This window comes from Cucurbita pepo, chromosome 17, assembly GCF_057944985.1.
Source record: "Cucurbita pepo subsp. pepo isolate OVF chromosome 17, ASM5794498v1, whole genome shotgun sequence".
Classification (NCBI taxonomy): Eukaryota; Viridiplantae; Streptophyta; class Magnoliopsida; order Cucurbitales; family Cucurbitaceae; genus Cucurbita; species Cucurbita pepo.
In genome coordinates this window covers 10,708,644-10,733,882 of record NC_141814.1, presented here as the reverse complement: position 1 = coordinate 10,733,882, position 25,239 = coordinate 10,708,644, and the positions used below count along the sequence as shown (strand labels likewise).

Below are 25,239 nucleotides of genomic sequence, written 5' to 3'. Positions count from 1 at the left end.
CTCGAAGCTTCTCAAGCTCAAGCATTTACGTTTCTAGTTAGAGACTAACGTCTTGGAGCTAACGTTGGATCCGCTCAAGGACCTACTAATTTAGGTAAATATCTAAACCGCGGTGGTTTGTTAGTTTTCTACTTTGACATACCATATTTCTGGGGAGAACAAATTATATGAGGAGACCGCTGCAATATGGTTGATAGTTTTGCACCATCTAATGTAGGATTTATGAACTTATTGTGCATTTTGCTTTCTATTTTAAACAATAATTAACCATTCCTTGGCATATCCATAATTTTAGAATATACATATATTATATTATAATCTGTCCACATCAAAGTTATTTATGTCACTATTGTTTTTTAATGATTGTTTTGGCTATTAATTTAATTATTTTGAAATTAAAGTAGTTCTTTTTTCATTAGCCATACCATAGGTAGCTATTAGACGAGATTCACTTTTTTTTTTTTTTTTTTGGCTTTTTTAAGTGTGACCAAAATTCAATTTATTAAATAAATGAATTATATATATACATTTGTCTACAAATCAAAAAGTTTTTTTAAAATGGAAAATAAAATCATAATGAAAATAAATTTCCTTTTTCCAAAAAATAAAAAATTTTGATGAACCAAAAAAAATAAAAAAAAGTTATTTGTATAAAAAACAAAAAGGAAAAGAAGAAAATTCCAAAAAATAAAAAATAAAAAGGGCAGCAAAGCCCAATAAGTACACAGGCTTGGGCCCAAGCTGCCAATAGAAAATAGGTACAAAAAAGCAATGGTCAATATTAGAATTCTTAAAAAGAAAAAAGTGAAGGGATTAAGATCTATAAATGGGCCCACAGAATCAAAATGTTTATTATTTATTTAATAACCCTCCAAAATATTTAAATAATAATAATAATAATTCAAAACATTGTTTTGTTTTGGTTGTTTGAGTATATGTAAAGAAAAGAACTTTAGAATTTGGTATTTATTTCCATTTTAAAAATAAAAAAGTGATTTTTTTTTCTTTAAACTTTAGAAAATTTAAATGCATGCCTCTATTTTTAAAATGCCAATCAAATCATTCCAATCTTTTCCCCCTTCTTTTGCTATTTATGGTTTTTAAAATTAGAATTAATCTTATCCAATTGAAGCTTTTATTAGGGTTTAATTTTAGTCTTTTTAGGCATTGCCTCATCATCTCCAATTCATATAGTTTCATATAAAAAAAAAATGAAGAGGATCACTTATTATAAAAACTATATAATAAAATAATTGGCTCAAATTTAGTAATATACATTGTCCGCCTTTCATTTTGACAGGACTAAAATGTCGTCACTAGCTCTATCGACAATTTTTCTTTGGAATTATGCTAAATGGGTTGATCCCGACGACGACAATGGAACTAGCCCACCTGCTATGGTGGGATGACTTTTTTTTTTTTTTTTTTTTTTTTTTTTTTTTTTTTTGAGGAGTGATATTTGAAAATCTTCGGTAAGTGAGTGTGAACTAAATCTAAAAACTTAGAATAATGTGGAAAAATGGAAAGCTATAATAAAATAAAAAATAATAGGATGACGTTGATTGATAATATAATTAATTATTGAAATTATAAGCATGCAAAGAGCATACCATACCAAACCCTTTAATTGACTTTTCAAGAGCTTGAAATGTTATATAAATAAATAATATAATTATTCCCTCCATATTGTTTTTTTTTTTTTTGTTTTTTTTTTTGGTTTAGTCAAATTCAAATTTATAAATTGTAATTAATTTAAAAAAATGAAATATTTTAGACTCTCTCTCTTAACCAATTAATTAAAACTAACTTTATTTTAGTTTACCATTTTTAAAATTCCCATAACAATATACTTATTTATATTGTTACAAAATATTTCTAAAATTAAAAAAAAAAAAGAATTTTTGGGGTATAATTCTTTTTTTCGTTAAAATTGGGAGTGAATAATGACAAACATTTAAAATGAATATTCGTGAAAAGTTGGAGTGTTGAGAGATTTATTCAAAGGTCGGTTTGATGCTTTGGTTATGTCGGGAATGCAAAATAAAGTCTGACAGTAGATAGATAAAAGGAAGATTATGACTATATAAGTGTGAAGGAACATTATTGATATTGGATAGGAAGCCGTTTAGGTGAAGTAAAATTGTTCGTGAGTTGGGACATTTTTTAGATCAACTCAATTATATATATATATATATATAATTAATTAATTGTATTGTAAGTAAAAAAAAATCATAATTAATAATGAGGTCGGTTATTTTGAACTCAATCAAGATTTAGGAGAACCCATGAACTAATTTCTTTTCATTAAACCCGATAACCCAACTCAAGCCGTACTGGGTTGAGTTGATCGGAATTTTTGAACACCCTTACGGTGAAATTTAAAAATAAGGTTGTTTTAAACGTAATAAAGTCATTTTTTTATTGTTTGCTTTGGTCATCTTCTACTCGAAGTCGTTACGGGAATACAAATGTAGAAAGTATATAATAAAAATGTAACATATAACATGGAAAAAGCTTAAATTATAAAAAGGAATTAAAAATGGAAAGCATATGGGAAATTTTTTTTTTTTTTTTTTTTAATTAAAAAAAAGTGTATGAAATGAACAAATGAATGGCAATTGATTGAAAATATAGAAAGATATTAGCCATGAGGCCCTGCATGGGTGCTGCATGCGATGCGACGTCGTCTCGTGGTGGACCTCTTTCCTTCATCACCCATCTTAAATGCTCAACATTGAAATTCATGTGGCTTTGTCCCCAAAAAAAAAAAAAATAATAATAATAAATAAATAAAATATCAACCGTTATTAATATAGTGACGATATAGACGATTCGTGAGATTTGACTAAATTATAATTACCAAAATAATTGAAAATAATCTCAATAGAGGGACCAAATTTGTAATTTAATAATTTTAGAATAAATCAATGACCAAAAGAGAAAATCGGACTGAAATGACATATTGATTGAAGCTTTATGCTGTGTGGAATCATTCGAGTCCCAGGTAGCGTTCAAGTTTAATCCTTTGAGTTCGAAGACTTTATAAAAGTGGCTTGCCGTTCTCGATCGCCTTCATGGCCCTGGGGAAGAATCTTAGGTCGCCTCTCTTATTCTCCGAGAGAACATTGATTGCCAGCCTCACATTTGACTCTTCATCCACAGAATGATGACAGTTAAAAGACGAGTAAGGGACGAGGAGGGAGAGGCTCTCGAAACCAAACGGGACTTCAAAAGAACATGGGGATTAGCATCATTCCTATGAGTGCTTTTGTCTCGAAGAGCCAACAAAGGGGCTACCCCTCTCGATCGAGTTCGACTTCGGTTTAGCATCATATATCGATATGGAGAAAATGTGATTGGTTAGGGGTGTTCATCCTTGTTGAAAGGTTTGCCAGCAGACTCCTTGATGTTAAGTGCATACTTGAAGGGCGCATAAGATCAAGTTGCAAAATGACCTCTCTAGGTTGCAAAATGACCTCTCTTGTTGTCAGACAGAATAAACTAGAATTGGGAACCGGTCTTGTAGAGACAAAATGGAGTCTGTCTAGTGGAGACAAAATGGGGTCTGTAGCTCAGAGCATTAGAGCACGTGACTACGAACGAAAGTGTCGGGGTGCCCACAACCGGCCAAAAACGGAAAGGAAAGGAAAGGAAAAACAAAAATGGTGGGGGGAGAATGAAATGTACTTAATAATGTTGGAATATAGTACAATAATATTTAAAACATGGTGAAAATTAAGGATAAGTTAATGAAACATTGTAACATAAACGTTGGAAAAATGACATCTTTGTTTGGTTACATAGAAAACATCAAATGGGTTAAGAATTGAAGCTTTTGAAAAGATTAATAAAATGGAAAATAAGAACCAAAGCCAAAATTAGGGAAATTGAGACCAAAATGACCAAAAGGTTCCAATAGTAATGCCAAAAAGTGGTCTATATATACTTCTCTTCTCTCTTCACTTCCATCACCAACCAAACTCCGACCTCTTCCACCATTGCACTTTCTCTTCAACCTCCTCCTCCTCCTTCTTCTCCGACGACCGTCATGGCCCGACCTCAACAACGGTATCGTGGTGTTCGTCAACGACATTGGGGCTCTTGGGTCTCTGAAATTCGCCACCCTCTATTGTAATTCTCTTCTTTTATACACTAAAAATACAAACTTTTGAGATTTTTAATACTCCCTTCTTCTTCCTTCTACTTAAAACTTTCTTTTTCAGAAAGACGAGAATATGGTTGGGGACGTTCGAGACGGCGGAGGATGCAGCCCGAGCCTACGACGAGGCAGCGAGGTTGATGTGTGGCCCCAAAGCTAGAACTAACTTCCAACTCAATCTCAACGATCAACCCTCCTTTTCTTCTTCCTCCAACCTTCTCTCACCGGCGCTCATAGCCAAACTACACAAATGCCATTTAGCCTCACTCCAAATCGCCAAAAAACACATCCATAAGCAACACCCGGGGTTCGACCCGAACGGCGGTCCTCCACCGAGCATTTCCAGAACCACCACCGGCCAGTGGCCACCAGAAGAAACATGGGTCTACTCCGACGAAGCCCAAATGGAGATCAACAACAACAACGACAACAACATTCATCGTCAGCAATGCCTTCAACCTCTCGAAGACGATCACATTGAACAAATGATACAAGAGTTGCTAGATCTCGGACCGTTTGAAATCATTACATAGCTCCAATTCCCCTCTAGATTTACTAATATATATATATATAAATATATGAAATCATTAGAAATGTTGATCAAAAAAGGAATTTAAAACCGACCCATCTCGAAATATGATGCGTTTTTGTCACGATCATAACTTTTTGTAGTAATATGAAGATGGGATCATATGAAATTTAATGTTAATTATGTCAACTTCAATGGGTTATTTGAAAGTTTGATAATTTAGAAGTGAAAAGAAAATTAAAGAAACATATTGATCGAGTTAGTGGCTGCATTGGATCGTGCAAAAGGAAAAAGAAAAAGGGTAAAGTGAGAATATTAAAAAAAAAAGAAAAGAAAAAAACATAAAATTATAAAATTCATTAAAGAACAAAGAGAGAGAAAACTTGGTTGTCTTGTCTGTTTCTTTGTGTGTTCTTATGAATGTGTGTGTTTTTGGGTTTGAATCAATGGAGGAATCCAAGAAATGGGAGTTGGAGTGCAGCCAAATATGAACACATGAAGGTTTGTAAACAGGAAACATGACTCTTTCCTTTTAATCTTCATTTTCTCTCTCTCTTCAACACATTTTTTCATCTCTCTCTCTCCTCTCTTGCTTTCCACTTCTTATAATCAACTTTACAGCTTTGCTTGTTCTTTGAGCACCTTAATTCCCACCTTTTTTTGACTCATCCCCCACCACGCTTATCCTTCCCGGTTGAGCCATCCTTGATACGATTCGATACAAAATTGAGTGTTAGCCCTTTACGAACCGTGTAAAGGAAATATGGTCCCAAATCGCGTCATTCCTTGTTTAGTTCAAGTATTAAGCTCTTTAGTGTTAGAGATGCAAATATAGTCCCGACCCAGTAGAGAAAATATCAGAGATGAGATAATTTAGGTAGAATTTGAAGAAAAATCGTGTAAGAAGATCCTACATCGTTAGAAACGTAAATATAGTTCGAACCCAGTAGAGAACAACCATAAATGATATCTCTTAGGTCGAAACCGAAGCATAGAAGAAAAATCGTTTTAGAAGATCCTACAATGTTAGAAACGTAAATATAGTTCGAACCCAGTAGAGAACGACCAGAAATGATATCTTTTAGGTCGAAACCAAAGTATAGAAGAAAAATCGTTTAAGAAGATCCTACAACGTTAGAAACGTAAATATAGTTCGAACCCAGTAGAGAACGACCATAAATGATATCTTTTAGATCGAAACTGAAGCATAGGAGAAAAATCGTTTAAGAAGATCCTACAACGTTAAAAACGTAAATATAGTTCGAACCCAGTAAAGAACGACCATAAATGATATCTTTTAGGTCGAAACCGAAGCATAGAAGAAAAATCGTTTAAGAAGATCCCACAACGTTAGAAACATAAATATAGTTCGAACCCAGTAGAGAACGACCATAAATGATATATTTTAGGTTGAAATCGAAGCATAGAAGAAAAATCGTTTAAGAAGATCCTACAATGTCAGAAACGTAAATATATTCCAAACCCAGTAGAGAACGACTAGAAATAATATCTTTTAGGTCGAAACCGAAGCATAATCATGACCATAATCGTGGAGGAAGATCGTGTAATGATCAATGAAAGCGAAGTGATTGGAGAAGGGAAGCATATAATAGAATAAAAAAAATTTAGGGTTTGAAGGGAAAAAGAGAAAATATTAAATGGAAATGCACTTTGTCGACTACTTTTGGAAGGATATGAAGATATGAATTGAGTGAGAAATAATGATGCTTTTTTGGGGAGTGCATATATAGGGTTGGGATATGTCATTCACGCTTACCAAACAAGTTCCAACAACTTAGGACCCACATGTTTTTTTTAACGTTTGAAAAAAAAAACATGTGATTTTGTCTTCAATATTTATTTGGCTTCATGAATATGTTTGGATTATGTTATGTCATTTGGTTTAATTAATTAATATTATGCACTAAGCTCACTTATCATTAATTAGTATAATTTCATTACCCCTAACATAATCATTAATCTCTGCCTAAGATAGATTCATTCACCAATTGATTCAATTATTTACCAAATTTTGTTACTTAGTTGGAGTAATGATGATTTACAATCATAGTGTAATTTTAGTGAGCTTATAAAATGGAATTTGTCTTTTAATATATAGTTTAATTGTTAATCGAATAACTTAGCTTGATTTTGGGATATTTTGTTGGGTCTCAATGTGTCTTTTTATTCTTTTAAGATTTGGAATCTTGAGTCCTAGTACGACCATATCGTCATGCCATGCATGCTCGTGTCTGCTACCATCAGGCTCTAGATGAGTGCTAGAATGGATGAGCTAAACCTTTCTTATGTGTCCAGCTTCGTGATCCATGTGTGAGATTCCATATCAGTGGAAGAGGAGAATGAAACAATGTCTTATAAGGGTATGAAAATCTCTACCTAATAGACGTGTTTTACAATCTTGAATGGAAGCCTAGAAGGGAAAATCCAAAGAGAACAATATTTGTTAGTGGTGAGTTTGACATGTTACGAATAGTATTAGAGCCAAACACCAGGCGGTGTACCAGTGAGGACATTAGGCCCCCCAATGGGGGTGGATTGTGAGATCCCACATCGGTTGGAGAGGGGAATAAAACATTCCGTATAAGGGTGTAGAATCTCTACTTAATAAACACGTTTTAAAATCGTAAGGCTAATGATGATACATAATGGGCCAAAGCAGACAATATCTATTAGCGTTGAATTTGGTCTGTTACAAATGGTATCAAAGCCAAGCACTGAGCGGTGTGTCTGCGAGTACGCTGGGTCCTAAAAGGGCTAGATTATGAGATCTCATATCGGTTGGAGGGAGGAATGAAACATTTTTTATAAGGGTAAGGAAATCTCTCCCTCATAGATGCATTTTAAAAACGTGAGACTGACGACGCTACGTAACAGGCCAAAACGAACAATATCTGCTAGTGGTATGCTTGAGTTGTTAACGACCTTAATCCCTATAACTTGGGTAGCGTTGGGACGTTATGGTACTAGTCATATCGTGGTGCTTATTTACTAAAAAAAAAACATATGAAAATCTAGAAATTCAGCTCAAAAAAACATATGAAAATCTACAAATTGAGCTCATTTATATGGATAAACCTTAAAATAATCGCATATGGATAAGTTTTTAAGTTTTTTTTTAAATACATAGAAGAAAAAACAATGAATAAAGATGTGACGTAGAAAGGAGAGGTTTAGTTGATTTTGTTTCTCCTCACTTAGCCATACCTTCACATGGCCTCCCCATATTATCCAAATACATACTCACCTTAGCACATCGCTTTTACCCTTCTCCCCTTTCGGATCCACGTGTTCTCCATAAAACACAATCCAAATCAATCTCACTGTCTCTCTCGTCCAAAAATATCTATTCATGTACTCGGGTAATAGAAATGTACATAAATGAACCATATTAGAATAAGGTGGATGAATTCCAGCTCCAAAATTAGAGTCAACTTTGAGCCTAACTCTACATAGCTCGAGACGATAAAATCTATACACTAAATATAAATTAAGCACTCCAACTTTAAGCGACATTAATCCTATAAACAACTAAGAGAATTTTCAAAATTATGACGTGGACATAGTGTTAAGAATGAGAAATAGAAATAGAATTTGGATGGAAAGTACGAACGATCTTCATTAATGTTTATAACGTTTAAATTGGATACAAACTATCAACTAATACCTAAAAATGAAGGAAAATATATATCTAACCCAATCTTGTAAATAAGATAAAATATACTGCTAATCAAATCCTAAGATAAAATATACTACTAACAACTCTAAAAAATAAAAATAAAAATATTAACTGATTACGGATATCTAAGATATACTCCGTAACTAAAATTATATTCTCAAATATAAATTTTAATACTCCTCTCAAGTTGGAGAGCGTATGTCAATCACACCCTCTAAATTTTAGTGAAAACATTTGCCAATTGCATTTTAGTTGTAACATAACACGATTTGATGATTGCAGCTTGTAACTTTTCTTGAACTATATGACAATCTATTTCAATGTGTTTTGTACGTTCTTGAAAAACTGGATTGGCTGCTATATGTAATGCTGCTTGGTTATCACAATGTAATAATGTTGGTTCAGACAGTTGAACATTCTAGTCTTGAAAAATGTATCTTAACCAAGTTAACTCTAAACAAGTATTTTCCATAACTCGATACTCAGCTTCTGCTGATGATCTAGACACATTAGTCTACTTTTTAGACTTCTAAGAAATAATTGAATTTTCGAGGAAAATGTAGAACTCAAAAATAGACCTTAGAACTCAAAGAGCTGCCTCCCAATGTGGTGTTCTTGGTTAATGCATAAATTGACTAAGCATATGGACGGAATAAACTATGTCAGGCCTAGTAATGGTCAAATATATTAATCTACCAATCAACCGTATATATATATATATATATATATATATATATATATATATATATATATATATATATATATATATATATATATGTTAATGCATAGTTATTTTACACCCATTTTCAAATTTTAAATTTTTTTTCTTTTTTTGGTGGAATTATAAGAAATTCAAAATAATTTTTTTAGTTATCTTATTTATTTTGCTAATTTAAACCTGTCCAAACTAATTAGGGGAAGAAAAACATTACTATTATGAATTGGGCTGGCCCAACTAGTGAATGACCCATTAAATTCAACCTAGGATAATGAATTGGGCTGGCCCAACTAGTGAATGGCCCATTAAATTCAACCTAGGATAATGAATTGGGCCGAACCAACCGTGAATGACCCATTAAATTCAACGAACCAATCTTTTTTGTTACCCATAAACATAATATTAAAAAAAAATTTAATTTTAATTCTTGAGATATGTTCTTAGATTTTTAATTTTATAATTTTTTTAAAAAGTATATAATCTTTAGAAACTCACAAATTTATTAAACATAAAATTAAAAATTTAATATCTTATAGGGTGCAAAATTCAAGTTGATTAATTTTTTTTTTTTAAGTTGAATTACACATAATTAATAAATAAACGAAAGCTTAGGTACTAATCTTATAATTAACTATTTAAACAATGTTTAAATAAGAATTTCACCAAACACAACTGTTTTCCTTTCAATCAGTGTAGAATGTGATTGAACAAAGCATTGAATTCTTTCTATGATCGGTTAGCGGGTCGACGAAGGCTCTTTCAGATGCAACGGTTCGGTAATTCTTAGTGATCCTCCAAGCTCTACAGGTACAAGAGGGATCAGGGAATGCAGAACGTCGGTAACCAACGGTCGATAGCTCGGTTCCGATTGTACACATAACACAGCTACAGCAGCAACCTGTTTGAATTTAGCAGCATCTAAGAATGGATTGAAAAAAAAAACATCAACTGATTGAACAAGAGCAATACAATGAACAAACTTGGTATAAGTGCTTCAAATCCATTGTGTCCCTTATCACGGGATCGACAACTTTCGGTAGCTTTGATCGGTCGCTAAGTTGCGGGATTGCCTGCATTTGGCTTGATAACACAGTTCACTATGCTGATTGAAATTGATATAAAGAACAAAAAACTGGTGGGGAAAGAAAAGTATAAGCTACCCATGAAACTAGAGATTGGGATTGAGTAGGTCCCATTTTCTCGACGGGCTTTTTCCCGGTCAGAAGCTCTAAAAGAACGACCCCGAAAGCATAGACGTCGCTTTTATCTGTTAGTTTACCTGGAAAATAATGGTCATCGACATAGTTTTCGTATCAGAAAGTCGGTACTACTCTAAATGAATGACGAACTTTCGTGTTGTCATGGTGCTAAAGTCATATGCAGATCAGAAAGTTATGAGAAGCTTGCATACCGTCTAAAAGGTACTCGGGGGCGACATATCCGAGCGTTCCCGAGAGCTTTATGTTCTTATTTTGAGCTCCCAAGTTTACAGTAAGGCCAAAGTCAGAGAGCTGGATGAAGTAAACTGAATGAATGAGAAACCTTCTGAAAGTTCTAATGAAGTAATAAACAGGGAAACTCGGCTGGTTTATGTGAAGTTTTCGTACCTTGGCGTTAAAGTCCGAATCTAGAAGGATATTCGATGATTTTAAGTCACGGTGAACGACCGGAGGACTTCGGTGCTCGTGAAGATACTCCAATCCTCTAACAACGTACAAAATGACGACTCTTATGTCTATTGATACACAGAAAAGACGAGTGATCTATGTGAATGGTGGACTTACCTTGCAATGTCGACCGCGATCTTCATTCGGAGATGCCACGTTAAAGCCGATCCATGAGAAGGTCCTAAGAGATGAAGCAATAGTTGAGTTCGAGATTCTCGTGTTTTCATTCTACACCTAAAGCAAATCCATACCGTGCAATTGAGACTCCAAAGATCCATTCTGCATCATCTCGTAAACAAGAAACCGTGTTTCGTCACGAATGCAGTGCCCCAAGAGCTTGATTACGTTTTGATGTCGTATTTTACACAACCAGTTCACCTCATTCTGCCAAATACAATTGGAGCTCTTCAATCACAAACATGAACAAGCAAAGAAATAATCAGCAAATGATCGATAAACCTCGAATTCTCGTTCAGCATCCGGTCCTCCACAGTCGATTCTCTTCACAGCTGCAAGCATTTTATCATCGAATTGAGCTTTATAAACATGTCCGGTACTACCCTCGTCCAAAACATTGCTTTTGCTGAAGTTATCAGTAGCGGCTTCCAACAGTTTATAATCGATCATCGAAACCGAACCTTTAAAATTAGCCAACCTCAAGGAGTTAAATCTGGATATGGGGTTCATCGTCGTCGATTTCGAAACCTCTTCGAATCGACAGAGAGAAAACAACATCATAAGTTGGTGTACTACATTCATACTAATCAAAAAGCTACAAAAGAGTTCAATCAAACTGATAAGGAAAGTACCCAAATCCTTTCGACATTCTCCATCATCGAGTTTCGACGTTCTTCGACGATATATCCAAACACACAAAAGGAACAACAATATAGCTCCAAGAAGAGTGGAAGAAACAACCAATGCTACAAGAATTCTCTTGTTCAAATCTTGGTGATGAACTACTCTAATAACCTCAGGAACTCCTGTGTGTTAACAAACAACACTTAAACAGCTCAAACCAACAGATTAGAAAGCCAAGAAAGAACACAAAACACTAAAATGAGACAGACATTAAGGACCAGCAAGAACACAAGATACTAAAACCTCTTCACTCTATAGCGCCTGTTTCTTGTCTTGTTCTCATTCCCAGTTTGAATTTGAAAGCTCATAAACATCTCTCATCTAACATGTCCCAGAAACAAACAAACATGCACCAAAGAACACAAAGACAAGAAACAGAACAGAATCAGAAGCAAAAACCTGGGGATTGAGCTTCCATTTTGGCTACCATGTGAGAAATTGAAAACCCAGCAAGCTCTGGCCTCGCATCGATCATTGGGAAAATAGCATGAAGATTAATCATAACCCACCTTCCAGATTTCTCTGTTCTTCGCTCTGCACTCAAGAACAGACAAAGAACAGCTTCAGGGAAACCAAGAAAACACTTTTTTCTTCATATTTGGTAGGCTCACGACCTTGAAGCAGCTATCGAAAAGGGTTAAAGAATTCGAAATCTATGAATGTGGGGCTGTGGTGGAGAGGGCACAACCTCGAGAGACCCAACTCGATTTTTTAATTGGATTAGATTGGTTCATGGGCCACACTATGATCTTGAAATTTTCAAAAAACATGCTTTAATTTTGTTTTTCCATCTGGGCTTTATATCATGGAAACTTCGAATTCCTTGCATTTGTTCTTCCCTCGCTAATCATGATTAAGAAAGTGGATTAAGTTAATAGCTTTCATAATCAGCTTCATCTTAAATTGTTCATGTTTCTATTACAAAATTTTGAATGATTTGTAAGATTTACTGTCGTTTTCTTTGCTTAATGTTTCATTTTCTTGAAAAAAGTGTATTGAATTTGAGCCTTTTTTTGAAGGGGAAATAATAAGTAAGTGGAACCTACATTGCCATTAATGTTTGTTGATGAGAAATGAGATAATGTGTTGCTTTTGCTTGTGACATCTCACAGCTCTCATGTGATCACTGTCTACTAACATCACAATCCATGGCCCAAATTATATAATGCCTTTCAAAAAGGCTATTTTTTAGGCTAAAAAAGAAATTTGCTTTTGTTCTTCCCTTTTCTTAGAAGTATATTTGAAGTCATCGCTTATATTTATGAACTTTTAAAATATTTATTTTGATCTTATTAACATAAGCATAGCTTAATTGACATAAAATATGAATGATCGAGCATCGAAGAACAGACATCAATCCCCTTTTCGTTTATAGTTTAGAATAAATATTATAAAAAGTAAAACATCCATGTGCTTATATGAGTGGGAATCCCAAATGTGGGTAAACAACAAATCCTAGTATTGTTTGCTTGTGTTTTGGACCGTTGTTTAAGGATGTTTTTGGTAGGATAGACCTCAATATAATGTTGTCAATGATACCCTAATTTTAATGTGCTTTGTTTGTTGGTGAAATAGGGGAGGGGATGTAATAGCTGCCTTCGGCGCTTCTTCATTATCACTAATACGATGCTCGGGAAATAAACATGTTACTTCTATAATGAAATAGTTCGTTTATGTGCTAGACTCATTCAAACATATATTTTCGATAAAAAGATTAAAAGTTAAAATCGAGCTTAAAAAAGAATTAAAAAAATTATTTTCTTCGGCAATAAAACCATAAACAAAAAAACTTCTTTTGATTAGACCCAAGTCTACCGTTAGTAGATAGTCCGTTTTAGTCTGTTACCTATCATCATCAGTCTCACAATTTTAAAACACGTCTGTTAGGGAGAGATTTTCACATGATAAGAAATGCGAAATGCTTTGTTCTCCTCTCCAACCCATGTGGGATCTCATAATCCACCCTCTTTGGGGACTATCATCCTCACCGGCACATGACTCAATCTCTAGCTCTAATACTATTTGTAATTGTTGGATGATGAAAGTCTCACATTGGCTGATGGGTTTATAACCGATGAATACTCTCTCCATTGATATGAGGCCTTCTGGAGAAGCCCAAACCAAAGTCATGAGAGCTTATGTTCAAAGTGGACAATATCATACCATTGTGGAGAGTCGTGTTCGTCTAACAGTAATAATCCAAGTCCATCACTAACAAATATTGTCTGTTATTGTCCATTACGTATTACCGTTAGCATCACAATTTTGAAACGCGTCTGCTAGGGTGAGGTTTCGTTAGAAAAGTAAACGGGCCATTTGAATGGAATGGATCTTCAAAGTTTGAAACTTTGATGGGCCTCTCTAAACTCTTAAAAGATTGCTGTATGATGAAGAGAAGAACATTAAGAAGGAATGAAGAAATGAAATGGAACACTGAACTTTGTTTGAAATTATGCAGTAATTACAGGGTAAGGGTTGGCTACAAACAAAATAAACAGACTGACTGTGAATGAATAATATAATAACTAAACAGCTAACGAGTTTTCGGGGTCTCTACACGGTTCTATGCTCGATTTTTTCACGTACTATGGGAAGGGAAAAAGAAGAAGATATATGAATATGCAGCTAAGAAAAATGGTTACGTAATTACAGTTGTAAGTAACTCGAGCCTATAACGGTTAGGATTCAGGAACTACATCTTATTACGAAGCAATGGTTTTGTTGTTGCCGTCGTTGTCGTTGTCGATCTTCGTCCCTCTTAGTTATTGAAGCTTAATATCGGTTTGTTTCGGTTGAATTCGTCTTAGCTCATTCGGTACAAGACGTCGGCACTGGAGTCCTCTTGAAAAGGCATATTAAGATCGGGTATCGAACGAACGGTCCCAAGAGTTCCCATCTCCTGTAGTTTGCAAGAAACATTTGGCAGAGGTAATTGGTAAGAAGAAGCATCGACTCCGACAGGCATTGTGTTGCATATAGATATCGGTAACGTCTGCGGTTGAGGTCGGTTGGAGCTCGCCTCCTTCGGCATAGCAGATGTTACAGCCATCTCGATCGCTTGTTGCGAATCGAAATCAATCTGTAGAGTTTCAAAAAGAACAAGTTAGCTTCTTTATGTAACACATTCAGTAAAAACAGCTAAAGCTGTTCCAATCCTCAAAGCTACCTGATTAAAGCACTACTTTTAGAACTATTTTGAAAAGAATCCGTTCATAAACAACCCATTTGATTCCCACGTCGATCGGGGAAGAGAATAAAGAATTTCTTATAACGGTGTGAAAACCTCCCCCTGACATACGTGTTTTAAAAATCTTGAAAGGAAGTCCGAAAGAGAAAGTCCAAAAAGGACAATATCTGCTATCAGTGGGCTTGGGCTATTACAAATGGTATCAGAGCTAGACACTAAACGATGTGCCAGCAAGGAAGCTGAGCCTCGAAGGAGGGTGGACACGAGGCGGTGTGCCAGCAAGGACGCTGGATCTCAAAAGGGGGTGAATTTGGGGGGTCCCGCATCAGTTGGCGAAGGGAGTGAGTATCAGCGAGGACGCTAGGTCCCAAAGGGGAGTGGATTGTGAGATCCTATATCGACTGGGGATGAGAACAAAGAATTCTTTATAAGGGTATGGAAACCTCTCCGTAGCAGACACGGTTAAAAAACCTTGCGGGGAAGCCCGAACAATATCTGCTAGCGGGCTTGAGCAGATCATAGTTACATATGCAAACCTCAGCAAAAATAACATAAGAAAAAGGGCTAAAAAGCAAGAAAGAAAAAGCAGCAGCTTTCCAGTCAAGGAGAAATAACAGTGGAAGTTCTTCACCTTCATTTTCTTCAAGCTTCCATTGATAGACCTCTGTTTTTCGACAGTGAGCCGCAAGATCGCCAAGGCCTGCTCTTATAAAAGGAAAAGCTTAGCAAGAGCTCGACCGAGACCAAGACCGAGACCAAGACCGACACTAGAAAACGACCATTAGCATATGATTCTTACAGAAAAAAAACATACATCTTTCAAGCTTCTCCTTTCCTTCAATAGCAAAACCTCCTCCTCTTTGAGTTCTCCAAGTGTCTGCCAACCACCATGGATACCCATCATGATTGTCCAAAAAGGAAATGATATCAGAATCTAAAACACTAACCAAAAGAAGGCAAAGCAAAGGGTCAAAAAAACCATACCTTTTTCTTTCTTGGCCTCTTCATTGTTGCAACTACTTCACTCTTACCAGCATTCTGCACATATAATACATTCAATACTCATCCCCTTAGTCAAAATAACCAACAATTTGATCCGGATTCAGACCCGGGTCTAGGTCCGGGTCAAGTTTTCGTACGTGAGATAAGGATTCAAACCCAAACCCGAGGTTTTAGTAGTGAAGTTACAAAAGTGTCATAACAGCCACAACTAAACAATCAACTCAAATGATAGAAAAACCATAAATAACGAACAAATGGATCCCGAGATCCCGACCCGTATTCATACGTGAGATAAGGATTCAAACCCAAACCCGAGGTCACTACTAAACAATTACAGAGAAACCATAAATAAAGAACAAATGGATCTCGATCGGGACTCGGGTCGAGGTCAAGTGTTCATACGTGAGATAAGGATTCAAATCGAAACCGGAGGTGAGTACTAAACAATCATATCCACTAATACCACCAATCCAAGCAAATGAAGAAAGGCATTGAATTAAAGATGCCCCATTTCACAAGTTGAACACTTTTTCCACAAGTGGGGTCGTCTCTCCTCCATTCAACACGATGAAGAACCCATTAAGTAGTTAAACAAGAGAGTTAATCAACAATTAACAAGTGTTAAACAAGGATTAGTTTGTAATGATTAAACATGGAGTTCACCAATAAGGGGCAGTGTTAGTTGTACCATTTTCCGGACACAAAAATTCATGGTTATAGGAAAGAACACGACACATCTTTTGACCATACAAACGAATCTACTTTCTCTTTTAACATTAAAAAAAACATACACACATAAAACTTTTGTCAGATTTGGGAACAAGAAGTGTAGTGATGAAGCAAGTGTATAAAGCTATGGTGCAACTGACCGCACTGGATTTTTTTTTTTTTTTTTTTTTTTAATGATTTTCATAAACGAAGGGCACAACCACCAACACCATTGACACACAGACATCGTTGCCATGGAAACACGCCACCGATAAAGAGGGGCCCTTTTAGGGCTTTGGGGTGAAATGACGAAAATGACCCTTGTGGTAGAGTCTAGGGTTTGACTATGTTCAAGATGGGAGTTATTGGGCCAATGGAGACAGGGGTTTGACTCTTTTCATACTGCTTCCTCCTTTTTTTTTTTTTTTTGGTTTAAATTACCAAAATGCCACTCTTTGACCTATTGCTGTGGATTCCCTCAGAGGTCACCGTTTGGATGAATGGGCAAAAGGGTTTTCCGTTTTCGTTGTTGGTGGAAATGGGTATTCCGGTAATTTTGAAAAACTTGACGGGAAAGTCGCCGGCGGTGGAAAAAGGGAAGGGAAGGGTAGAATCGTAAATTCACAAAGAGGAATAATTAGAAGTTGGAACAAAAGGGTCAACACATTTGAGAGTCGCCGACGGGAAAAGAACAAAGAAATGTGTTCCACGGAGGGGCATTTTCGTCTTTTAAACGCACTCACCGAGTTTTCAGAAAAAAACAGAACACCAAAGCAAAAACCGAAACCAACCTTAGATCTTACGGCGTCAACGAATCCGCCACTGACGGAGGTAGCGCCACCGCCACTACTCCAAGTGAGAGGCGTAGTCGGACTGGCTCTAGCCGCCTCATCGGAGTTTTTACCGGCGGAATCGGAAGCCTGACGAGGAAGAATCGGCTTGGAGCGGGGCTGGCGGATGGACCAATCGAGTCGGAGAGGGGGAGAGAGAGGATTGACGAGCGGAGAACGGTTGAGACGAAGAAGTAAGTCGACGACAAGAGAGTCATCGGAAAGAGCAACGTCGACCCATTTGTCGTCGGACATGGCGGAGAGAGAGGCAGAGAGAGAGAGAGAGAGAGAGAGAGAGAGAGAAAGGGGGTGGCGGAAGGGGGAGAAAAGGGGAAGAACGGATGAAGAAGGTATATATAGATGGGGCCATGTCATTTGGGAGTGGATGGTCACGTTCATTACTTGCTCATCTACTCTCTTAATTCCCTATTTTTTTTTTTTTCCTTTTTTTTTTCCACCTCATACGGACCCCTTACGAAAACGTGGCAATTACTCCACGTATTTTCCTAATATTTTGCTTTTTTTCTTAATATTTCTGTTATTATTATTTTTTTCAAGGGAATATAAAGGAGCGGCGAAAGGGCATAAATGTGGCGGGTGGTATGGGTTTTAAGTTCGTTACTTACTTATGAAGCGCGTGACCTTCAATCTTTTTTACACGTGCCGTTTATCTACTCCACACGTGTGAATCATCCCTTGCCCTCCACATTTTCTTATTTACTATTCTACCCTTCTTGAATATATAAATGCCAATAATAGTTTCTTTCGTTTTGTTTTCTTTTTTCTTTTGGGTTTTGCATTTAATCCCTCGGAGTAAATAATGGTAATGAGAAGGAAATTTTAGGATTCTTAGATTTATTGAAAGGGATTTTGTTTTGATTTCATCTCGTCTATTAATTTGTTCTTTATTAATTTTAGGTTAAATTAATAAAAATAATTATTCTACACTATTAACTTTTTTAAAAAAAATTATACACTATTAAAATATCATTAAATTTTTAAAATGATTTTTTAAAAAATACCCTTTTAACTTCTAAAAATATTTAAAAAATACTCAAATTTTCAAAATGAATTAATACTTTTTTCAATTGATTAAATTAATGAAAATAATTATCCTAACCTTTTAAAAAGTTTCAAATAACACTATTGACTTTTAAAAGAAAAAAAAAAATCTTAAAAATACTTTTTAATTGAAAAAAAATAATAAAAAAATCATTATCAAATATATCATTAAATTGATTTAATAATACCTTTTTTAACTTCTAAAAATATTTAAAAAATATTCTCCAATTTAAAAACTTTCATTAATATTCATTTTAAATTTTTTAAAAACTTCAAAAATATTCATCTATCATGATTCAACTTTGGAAGCTTCACCCCAACCCAAAAGATGATACTAAAAATATAAAAATGTCATTTAATTAAAATAGAAGAGAGAAGTTTTGTTTCAAATTATTAGAAAATGAGACGTACCCTCTGAAACCACCCCTCTATGACCAATGCTACTCCATCTTGACGGGTACCTGAAAAAAAAAAAATAGAAAAGAATGAATATAAAAATTATATAAACCACCTACTTGTAGCATCAAAATTATATAAACCACTTCCTTTCGGCTCATATTGCATCCTAATCACTTGTAGGTATAAACCACTTTCTTTAGGCTCATATCAAACTTCCACCGTCTTTTCTTTGGCTCAAGATCGTCTAGTTCTAGTCTTACCTCCTTGGAGCTCTAATCTTAACAAACTTTCACCGTCTTTTCTTTGGCTCTAGATCGTCTAGTTCTAGTCTTACCTCCTTGTAGCTCCTTTGGTTCTTCGTCCTTTCATTTAAACTCGCCAACCTCTGTTTGAATGGTTTTTCTCCCAATTCCAATTCTAACCCTATTTTTATATGAAATATGATATAATTTTTATATGAAGTAGGATCTAATTGAGAAAATAAGATTTGTAGATAATTTACTCGACTTTACAATATACATCCAGTCCAAATATTGATGGTAATAATTTTTTAATTTTTTAATTTTTTAATTTTTTAAATTTTTAAACATGATGTAAATGTATTTAAAAAAAAAATGTTGAAGAGTTTAAAAATCTTATTTAAATTTTTAAACATCTAAGAATATTTTTTCAGACAAAATACCACACTTATTTTTATTAATTTAATCTTAAATTTAAAATATTCAAAGCTTTTGAATCTTTCAAACTTTTAGATAATATCTGTAACTTTTTTTTATTTAAAAAAAAAAAAAAAAAAAAAAAAAAAAAAACAGAGAAGGCATCCATGGCGCAAGCAAAGATTCCTTTGATTAGCATTAGAAAGAAGAGCATTAGGTGCCCTTGATTTCCCTCAATTCTCTGCAGCTTCTCTCCACTTCCTTCACCCCTTTCTGCACTCACTTTAAGGAAGAGCATCTTCTTCCAAGCATTGCTAATCTTGAATCTTCAGTGCCCAATCTTTGCTGAAAGTTCATAGTTCATCACCAAATTCTTGATTCCTGTGCATCAATTTACTTCCATACGCTTCGTCTTTGTGCATGCCCTTACAACTTCTCCAATGCGTTCTTCTGCGATTCCTGCACATTTGTTCACCTTCAACACCTCCAAATTTCTAAATGCACAGATTCTCGTCCCCAGATAAATCCGTAGATCTAAGCTTAGCGTTGACAAAATCTGTTGCGAGATTTACAATCTTCATTTCTATATCAATTAGAACAGGTTATATTTGAGCAATTGTGAGGTTTATGAATTCTGATAACTCCTTTACAGATTCATCAGTCAATATTTTGATACAACAGCAATGAAATTCCAGAAAACGAGAAGTTGTGGCAATGAGAAATAATCGATTCCGAAAGATCAAGAGAACTCGCAGAATCTAACGAATCGATAAGATTCGAATGAACAGAGGGAATCTCTACCAATATGCAGAAATTGAATTCAAATTAGGGCTCTGGCGTAGTGCCTTAGCGATACCTGATTTGAGTAACGAAATCGAAATCACAAATTGCAATTTCCTTGAGGCATCAAATCCGTATATTCACGGAAGTTCCGGAAAGCTTAAATCGGAGATTGAGAGGGCAGTCCGAAGCTTGGTAGTGACGGAGAAGAACTGCGTGCAGATCGGAGATAAGGATTCAAACATGGTGGCTGTGATGGCGTTGGAGAAGGAAACTGAAGATCAGTTCCTACTTCCTACCATTCTTCCGGCAACGATAAGAAATTCTTTTCCATTTTCGCCTCTTCCTTCAATTCTTCAAATTGAAAGAACGATTTCGAAGCTAAATTTGGAGCGCCTTCTTTTTCGAAATGATTTATTTATATGAAAGCCCAACAGAAAATAGAGATGGTCCATGGAGCCGCTACTATTGGGCTCAATTGGGCCTGTGCTAGACGTGCCGGCCCATTTTCTAATATGATATATTTTATTAAATAAATAAATATTAAAAAAAAAAAAGAAATTAATCATTACTCTTAGATTCAATTATTCAAGTTCATAAATTCTGTAATATGATATATTTATTTATTTTTTCAAAGAGACAAAAAGACAAAGGAAAGAATTTAATTGATGTGACAAATAATTATTAGATGAGGGAAATGCATAAATATTTTATTAAAAGAAAAAAAGATTGAATTATTGAATTTTCAAAATATTATAAAAATAAATGAAAATAGAAAAAATAATAATAAAATCACATCAACGGTCAATTCTAGGTTGCTTAGAGGGATGAAAATCAACCTAGTTATCCATGCAGGGATTCTGCTGTCCCTTTTTATCCCTTTCTTTTCACATTCCCGTTTTTATTTTTTTATTTTTTTATTTTTCATTTTTTATTCATATATATAATTAAAAATTAAATTACTCAAAGAGATATGGGTAAGATGCCATTAGAAGGAATGAAGCATTTTTTACTAGACTCATCTTAAAATGACATTATTAGTGACAAGCTTGGACTATTATAAATGATATAGGAGCTAAACACTAAGTGATATGTCAGGTAGTGTGCCAGGAAAGACGTAGCAGCAGTGTGGACAGAGAGAGGTGTTAAACCTAAAATAGATCATAACTGTATATACTAAAATAGTCTAAGATTTACTAGTTTATGATTTGAAGGGTTTGTTACCAAATCAATGATTTTATGGTTTGTTACCAAATCATAGATTTGGAATGTAATCTTCATTATACGCATCTATAAATACATGAGGTCGTGACCCATATAGGTCATCGTGCCATTCAATCTAACATGGTATCAGAGCCAAGGTTTATTTTTTAAACTCCTCGCCATGTCTTCTTCCTCCTCTCCATCCACCATCTCCAACACCGTCTCAACTACCATGGCGACTTTTGGCCTTAAACAATATCCAATCCCTCTACACCATGTTGTCACAATTCGTCTAACCAAAAACAACTTCATCATATGGCGTGCCCAGCTCCTCCCCTACCTACGGAGTACGAAGCTTATGGGCTACCTCGATGGCACCAATGTTGCACCTGCCAAGCTGATCCCTTCCTCAACTGCTGCTGGTGCTGAGCTGGTCTCTAATCCGGCCTATAATCAGTGGTATGATCAGGATCAACAAGTCCTTAGCGGCCTTCTCTCCTCCATGTCTGAGGAGATTCTTCATGATGTGGTTGCCGCTACTACGTCCAAGGAGGCGTGGGATACCCTGCAGCGGATGTTTTCATCGTCAACTCGTGCTCGCACTACTCAGATTCGTGTTGAGCTTGCCACGTCCAAGAAACGAGATCAATCTGCTGCAAATTATTTTTGCAAGATCAAAGGGCTAGCCACCGAGCTGGCCGCCGCCGGCTCTGCCTTGCAGGATGATGATGTGATCGCGTATCTTCTCGCTGGTCTTGGCCCTGACTATGATCCCTTCGTCACCTCAATGACTACCAAGAGTGAAGCCCTCACCCTTGATGATGTGTTTGCACATCTAATGACGTATGAAGCTCGCCAACTACAACACCAGGCTGAACTTCAGTTAAATCTTGGATCTTCTGCCAATTATGCTAGTCGTGGTGGTCAGCAGAAGAATCGTGGGCGTAGGGATCGCGGTCGTGGTCGTTCTCAAGGTTATGCACCCTCTCGTCCTGCTGGTGATCGTCGTGGCCCTTCTGCTCGTCCTTCCTGCCAGATCTGCGGCAAAGTGGGGCATACTGCTATCCGCTGCTGGCATAGGATGGATGAGTCCTATCAAGATGAACCTTCTTCTGCTCCTCCTACGGCACTGGCGGCTACTTCCTCTTACAAGATTGACCCAAATTGGTACAGCGACACAGGCGCTACGGACCATATCACCAGTGACCTGGATCGTCTCGCTGTGCGTGAACGTTATCATGGAGGTGAACAAGTTCAAGTCGGCAATGGAGCAGGTTTGCGTGTTTTGCATACTGGTCATTCTCTAATTAATACTGCTACTCGTCCTCTTGCGTTGCGTAATATTTTGCATGTGCCTGAAATTTCCAAACATCTTCTTTCTGTTCATAAATTTTCTCGTGATAATGACGTATTTTTTGAATTCCATCCTTGGCATTTTTCTATAAAGGATCGACAGTCGAGGAAAAGTCTCCTAAATGGGAGGTGTGAATCTGGTCTTTATCCTATTAAGCCATCCGATGTCGATAATCTCAAGCACGCCTTGGTGAGCAGATCTACTACTCACGCCCAATGGCATGCTCGTCTTGGACATCCTTCATCTCAAGTAATAAAATCCATTTTGCGTCTAAATAATATTTCGTGTGCTAGTGAGTCATCTTTGTCAGTTTGTAATGCGTGTCAGTTAGCAAAGAGTCATCGATTACCATATACTAGTTTTTCCCATAGGTCTTCGTCACCTTTGGAACTTATTTTTTCGGATGTTTGGGGCCCTGCACCTCCATCTGTTGGGGGTTTTAAATATTATATTAGTTTCATTGATGATTTCAGTAAATTTTCGTGGATCTATTTGATGCATGATCGTACAGAAGCTCCTCGTATATTTTTGCAATTCCAAGCTCATGTTGAGCGCCTCCTAGATACTAAAATCAAGTGGGTTCAATCTGATTGGGGTGGGGAATATCAGAAAATTCACAACACATTTTTTCGTTCCCTTGGAATTGGTCATCGTGTTTCGTGCCCTCACACACATCAACAAAATGGGTCTGCTGAACGCAAGCATCGTCATATTGTTGAAACTGGCCTAGCCCTTCTAGCTCATGCTCATGTACCTATTAAATTTTGGGACGACGCGTTTCTTACAGCCACATATCTCATCAATCGTCTTCCTACTCGTGTCATCGATAAAAAATGCCCCTTAGAGCTTCTTTTTCATACCCCACCAAATTACTCCTTATTAAAAATTTTTGGGTGTGCTTGTTGGCCTCATCTTCGTCCTTATAACAAACAAAAGCTCTCTTTTCGATCAAAGGAATGTGTCTTTCTAGGCTACAGTTCTTCACATAAAGGGTATAAGTGTCTTGACACCGATTCTGGTCGTGTCTATATGTCTAGAGATGTCATATTTGATGAAAATGTTTTTCCATTCAAGAGAGCCTCACCTAATTCTTCCCCAATCATGCAGTCGACGCATAATGCCCCTGATTTGTGCACCTTGCATTTGGGTAATAGCAGTACTAATTTGGAGAATGATCACATGCATATGTCTGGGCCTACTAACTCTTTGGATGCAGAAAATTTGGTGTCTACATCAGCTTCGGAATTGCCGCAACAATCCTCCGCGTCGCTGCCATTCGAATCGGCGTTGGTTGTTCCGCCAATGATTGAGGCATCGGCTTCTCCGCCAGCAGATGATATTGCGCAATGCCCGGTCGAATCCTCGGCCGTTGGTCAACCAACTGCTGTAGCATCGGTTGCTCCCCTCGCAACGGCTGATACGGCCGTCCCCTCAAATGTGGATTCTGCACCTACTACTCATCCGTATGGTACTCGATTGAAGCACAATATCAAGAAACCCAAGGTGCGTACAGATGGAACAGTAACATATCTTGTAGCTCGGTCTTCTGCCTCTGAACCTACTTCACATATTACTGCTATGGAGCATCCCCTCTGGCGTCAGGCAATGAATGATGAATTTCAGGCACTTCAAAAAAATAAGACATGGCACTTAGTTCCTCCTCGTGCTGGTCTTAACGTTATTGATTGCAAATGGGTTTTCAAACTCAAACAAAAGCCAGATGGCTCTATTGATCGCTACAAAGCACGCCTGGTTGCTAAAGGTTTTAAACAGCAGTATGGCGTCGATTATGATGATACCTTTAGTCCAGTTGTTAAGCCCACTACCATTCGGCTCTTATTATCTCTTGCTATTTCTCGTGGTTGGGCTATTCGGCAGATTGATATTCAAAATGCTTTTCTTCATGGCCTTCTTAATGAAGATGTTTATATGAAGCAGCCCCCTGGATTTGTGGATTCTCAACACCCTGGTTATCTCTGCAAGCTGGATAAGTCGCTTTATGGCCTTAAACAAGCTCCGCGTGCCTGGTTTTCTCGCCTTAGCTCCAAACTATTACAGCTGGATTTTACACCTTCAAAGGCTGATGTCTCTCTTTTTATTTTTAACAAAACGGGCATTCAGATGTATATTCTCATCTACGTTGATGATATTATTATCATCAGCTCATCTTCTACGGCTACTGAGAAACTTCTTACACAGCTTCAGGATGATTTTGCCGTCAAGGATCTTGGTATTTTGAGTTATTTTCTTGGGATTGAGGTCCGCCATACTTCTAGTGGACTTATTCTGACACAACATAAATACATTCGAGATTTATTAGCCAGAACCAATATGCTCACCTCCAAAGGTGTGCCCACACCTATGCTTCCCAGTGAGAAGTTGTTATTGAATGGTGGTGAAAAGCTCTCACCTGAGGATACTACTCGC

At 36.3% G+C, this 25,239-nt stretch overlaps 3 protein-coding genes and 1 non-coding gene across 5 annotated transcripts; 2 read left to right on the top strand and 2 right to left on the bottom strand.

Moving 5' to 3' along the window:
* The first annotated feature begins 3,988 nt into the window (after positions 1-3,988).
* On the top strand, positions 3,989-4,897 carry LOC111778126 (ethylene-responsive transcription factor ERF003-like). The gene is made up of 2 exons (XM_023657789.2): positions 3,989-4,131; positions 4,224-4,897. Exons 1-2 carry the CDS (start codon positions 4,049-4,051, stop codon positions 4,690-4,692), a joined length of 552 nt encoding a protein of 183 aa, XP_023513557.2. The 5' UTR covers positions 3,989-4,048; the 3' UTR covers positions 4,693-4,897.
* A 4,803-nt stretch (positions 4,898-9,700) lies between these two features.
* Positions 9,701-12,464, bottom strand: LOC111778125 (putative receptor-like protein kinase At1g80640). 2 transcript variants are annotated; one of them, XM_023657788.2, is made up of 10 exons: positions 12,031-12,464; positions 11,580-11,753; positions 11,230-11,408; positions 11,022-11,154; positions 10,888-10,951; positions 10,711-10,807; positions 10,515-10,614; positions 10,264-10,382; positions 10,084-10,173; positions 9,701-10,001 (listed from the first exon to the last, which is right to left on the bottom strand). In XM_023657788.2, the coding sequence occupies exons 1-10, from the start codon at positions 12,131-12,133 to the stop codon at positions 9,840-9,842; spliced, it is 1,221 nt and encodes a 406-aa protein (XP_023513556.2). In that variant the 5' UTR covers positions 12,134-12,464; the 3' UTR covers positions 9,701-9,839. The 2 variants fall into 2 exon arrangements, with proteins under 2 accessions (XP_023513556.2, XP_023513555.2); XM_023657787.2 differs by having other exon boundaries at positions 11,230-11,477; positions 12,031-12,459.
* A 1,588-nt stretch (positions 12,465-14,052) lies between these two features.
* On the bottom strand, positions 14,053-17,664 carry LOC111778270 (uncharacterized). Its single transcript, XM_023657989.2, has 5 exons — positions 17,320-17,664; positions 15,803-15,856; positions 15,633-15,695; positions 15,450-15,518; positions 14,053-14,710 (listed from the first exon to the last, which is right to left on the bottom strand). Exons 1-5 carry the CDS (start codon positions 17,611-17,613, stop codon positions 14,435-14,437), a joined length of 756 nt encoding a protein of 251 aa, XP_023513757.2. The 5' UTR covers positions 17,614-17,664; the 3' UTR covers positions 14,053-14,434.
* A 4,506-nt stretch (positions 17,665-22,170) lies between these two features.
* On the top strand, positions 22,171-22,310 carry LOC111777924 (small nucleolar RNA Z247). Its single transcript, XR_002812447.1, has one exon. It is a non-coding gene; the product is annotated as a small nucleolar RNA Z247 (small nucleolar RNA).
* The last annotated feature ends 2,929 nt before the right edge of the window (positions 22,311-25,239 follow it).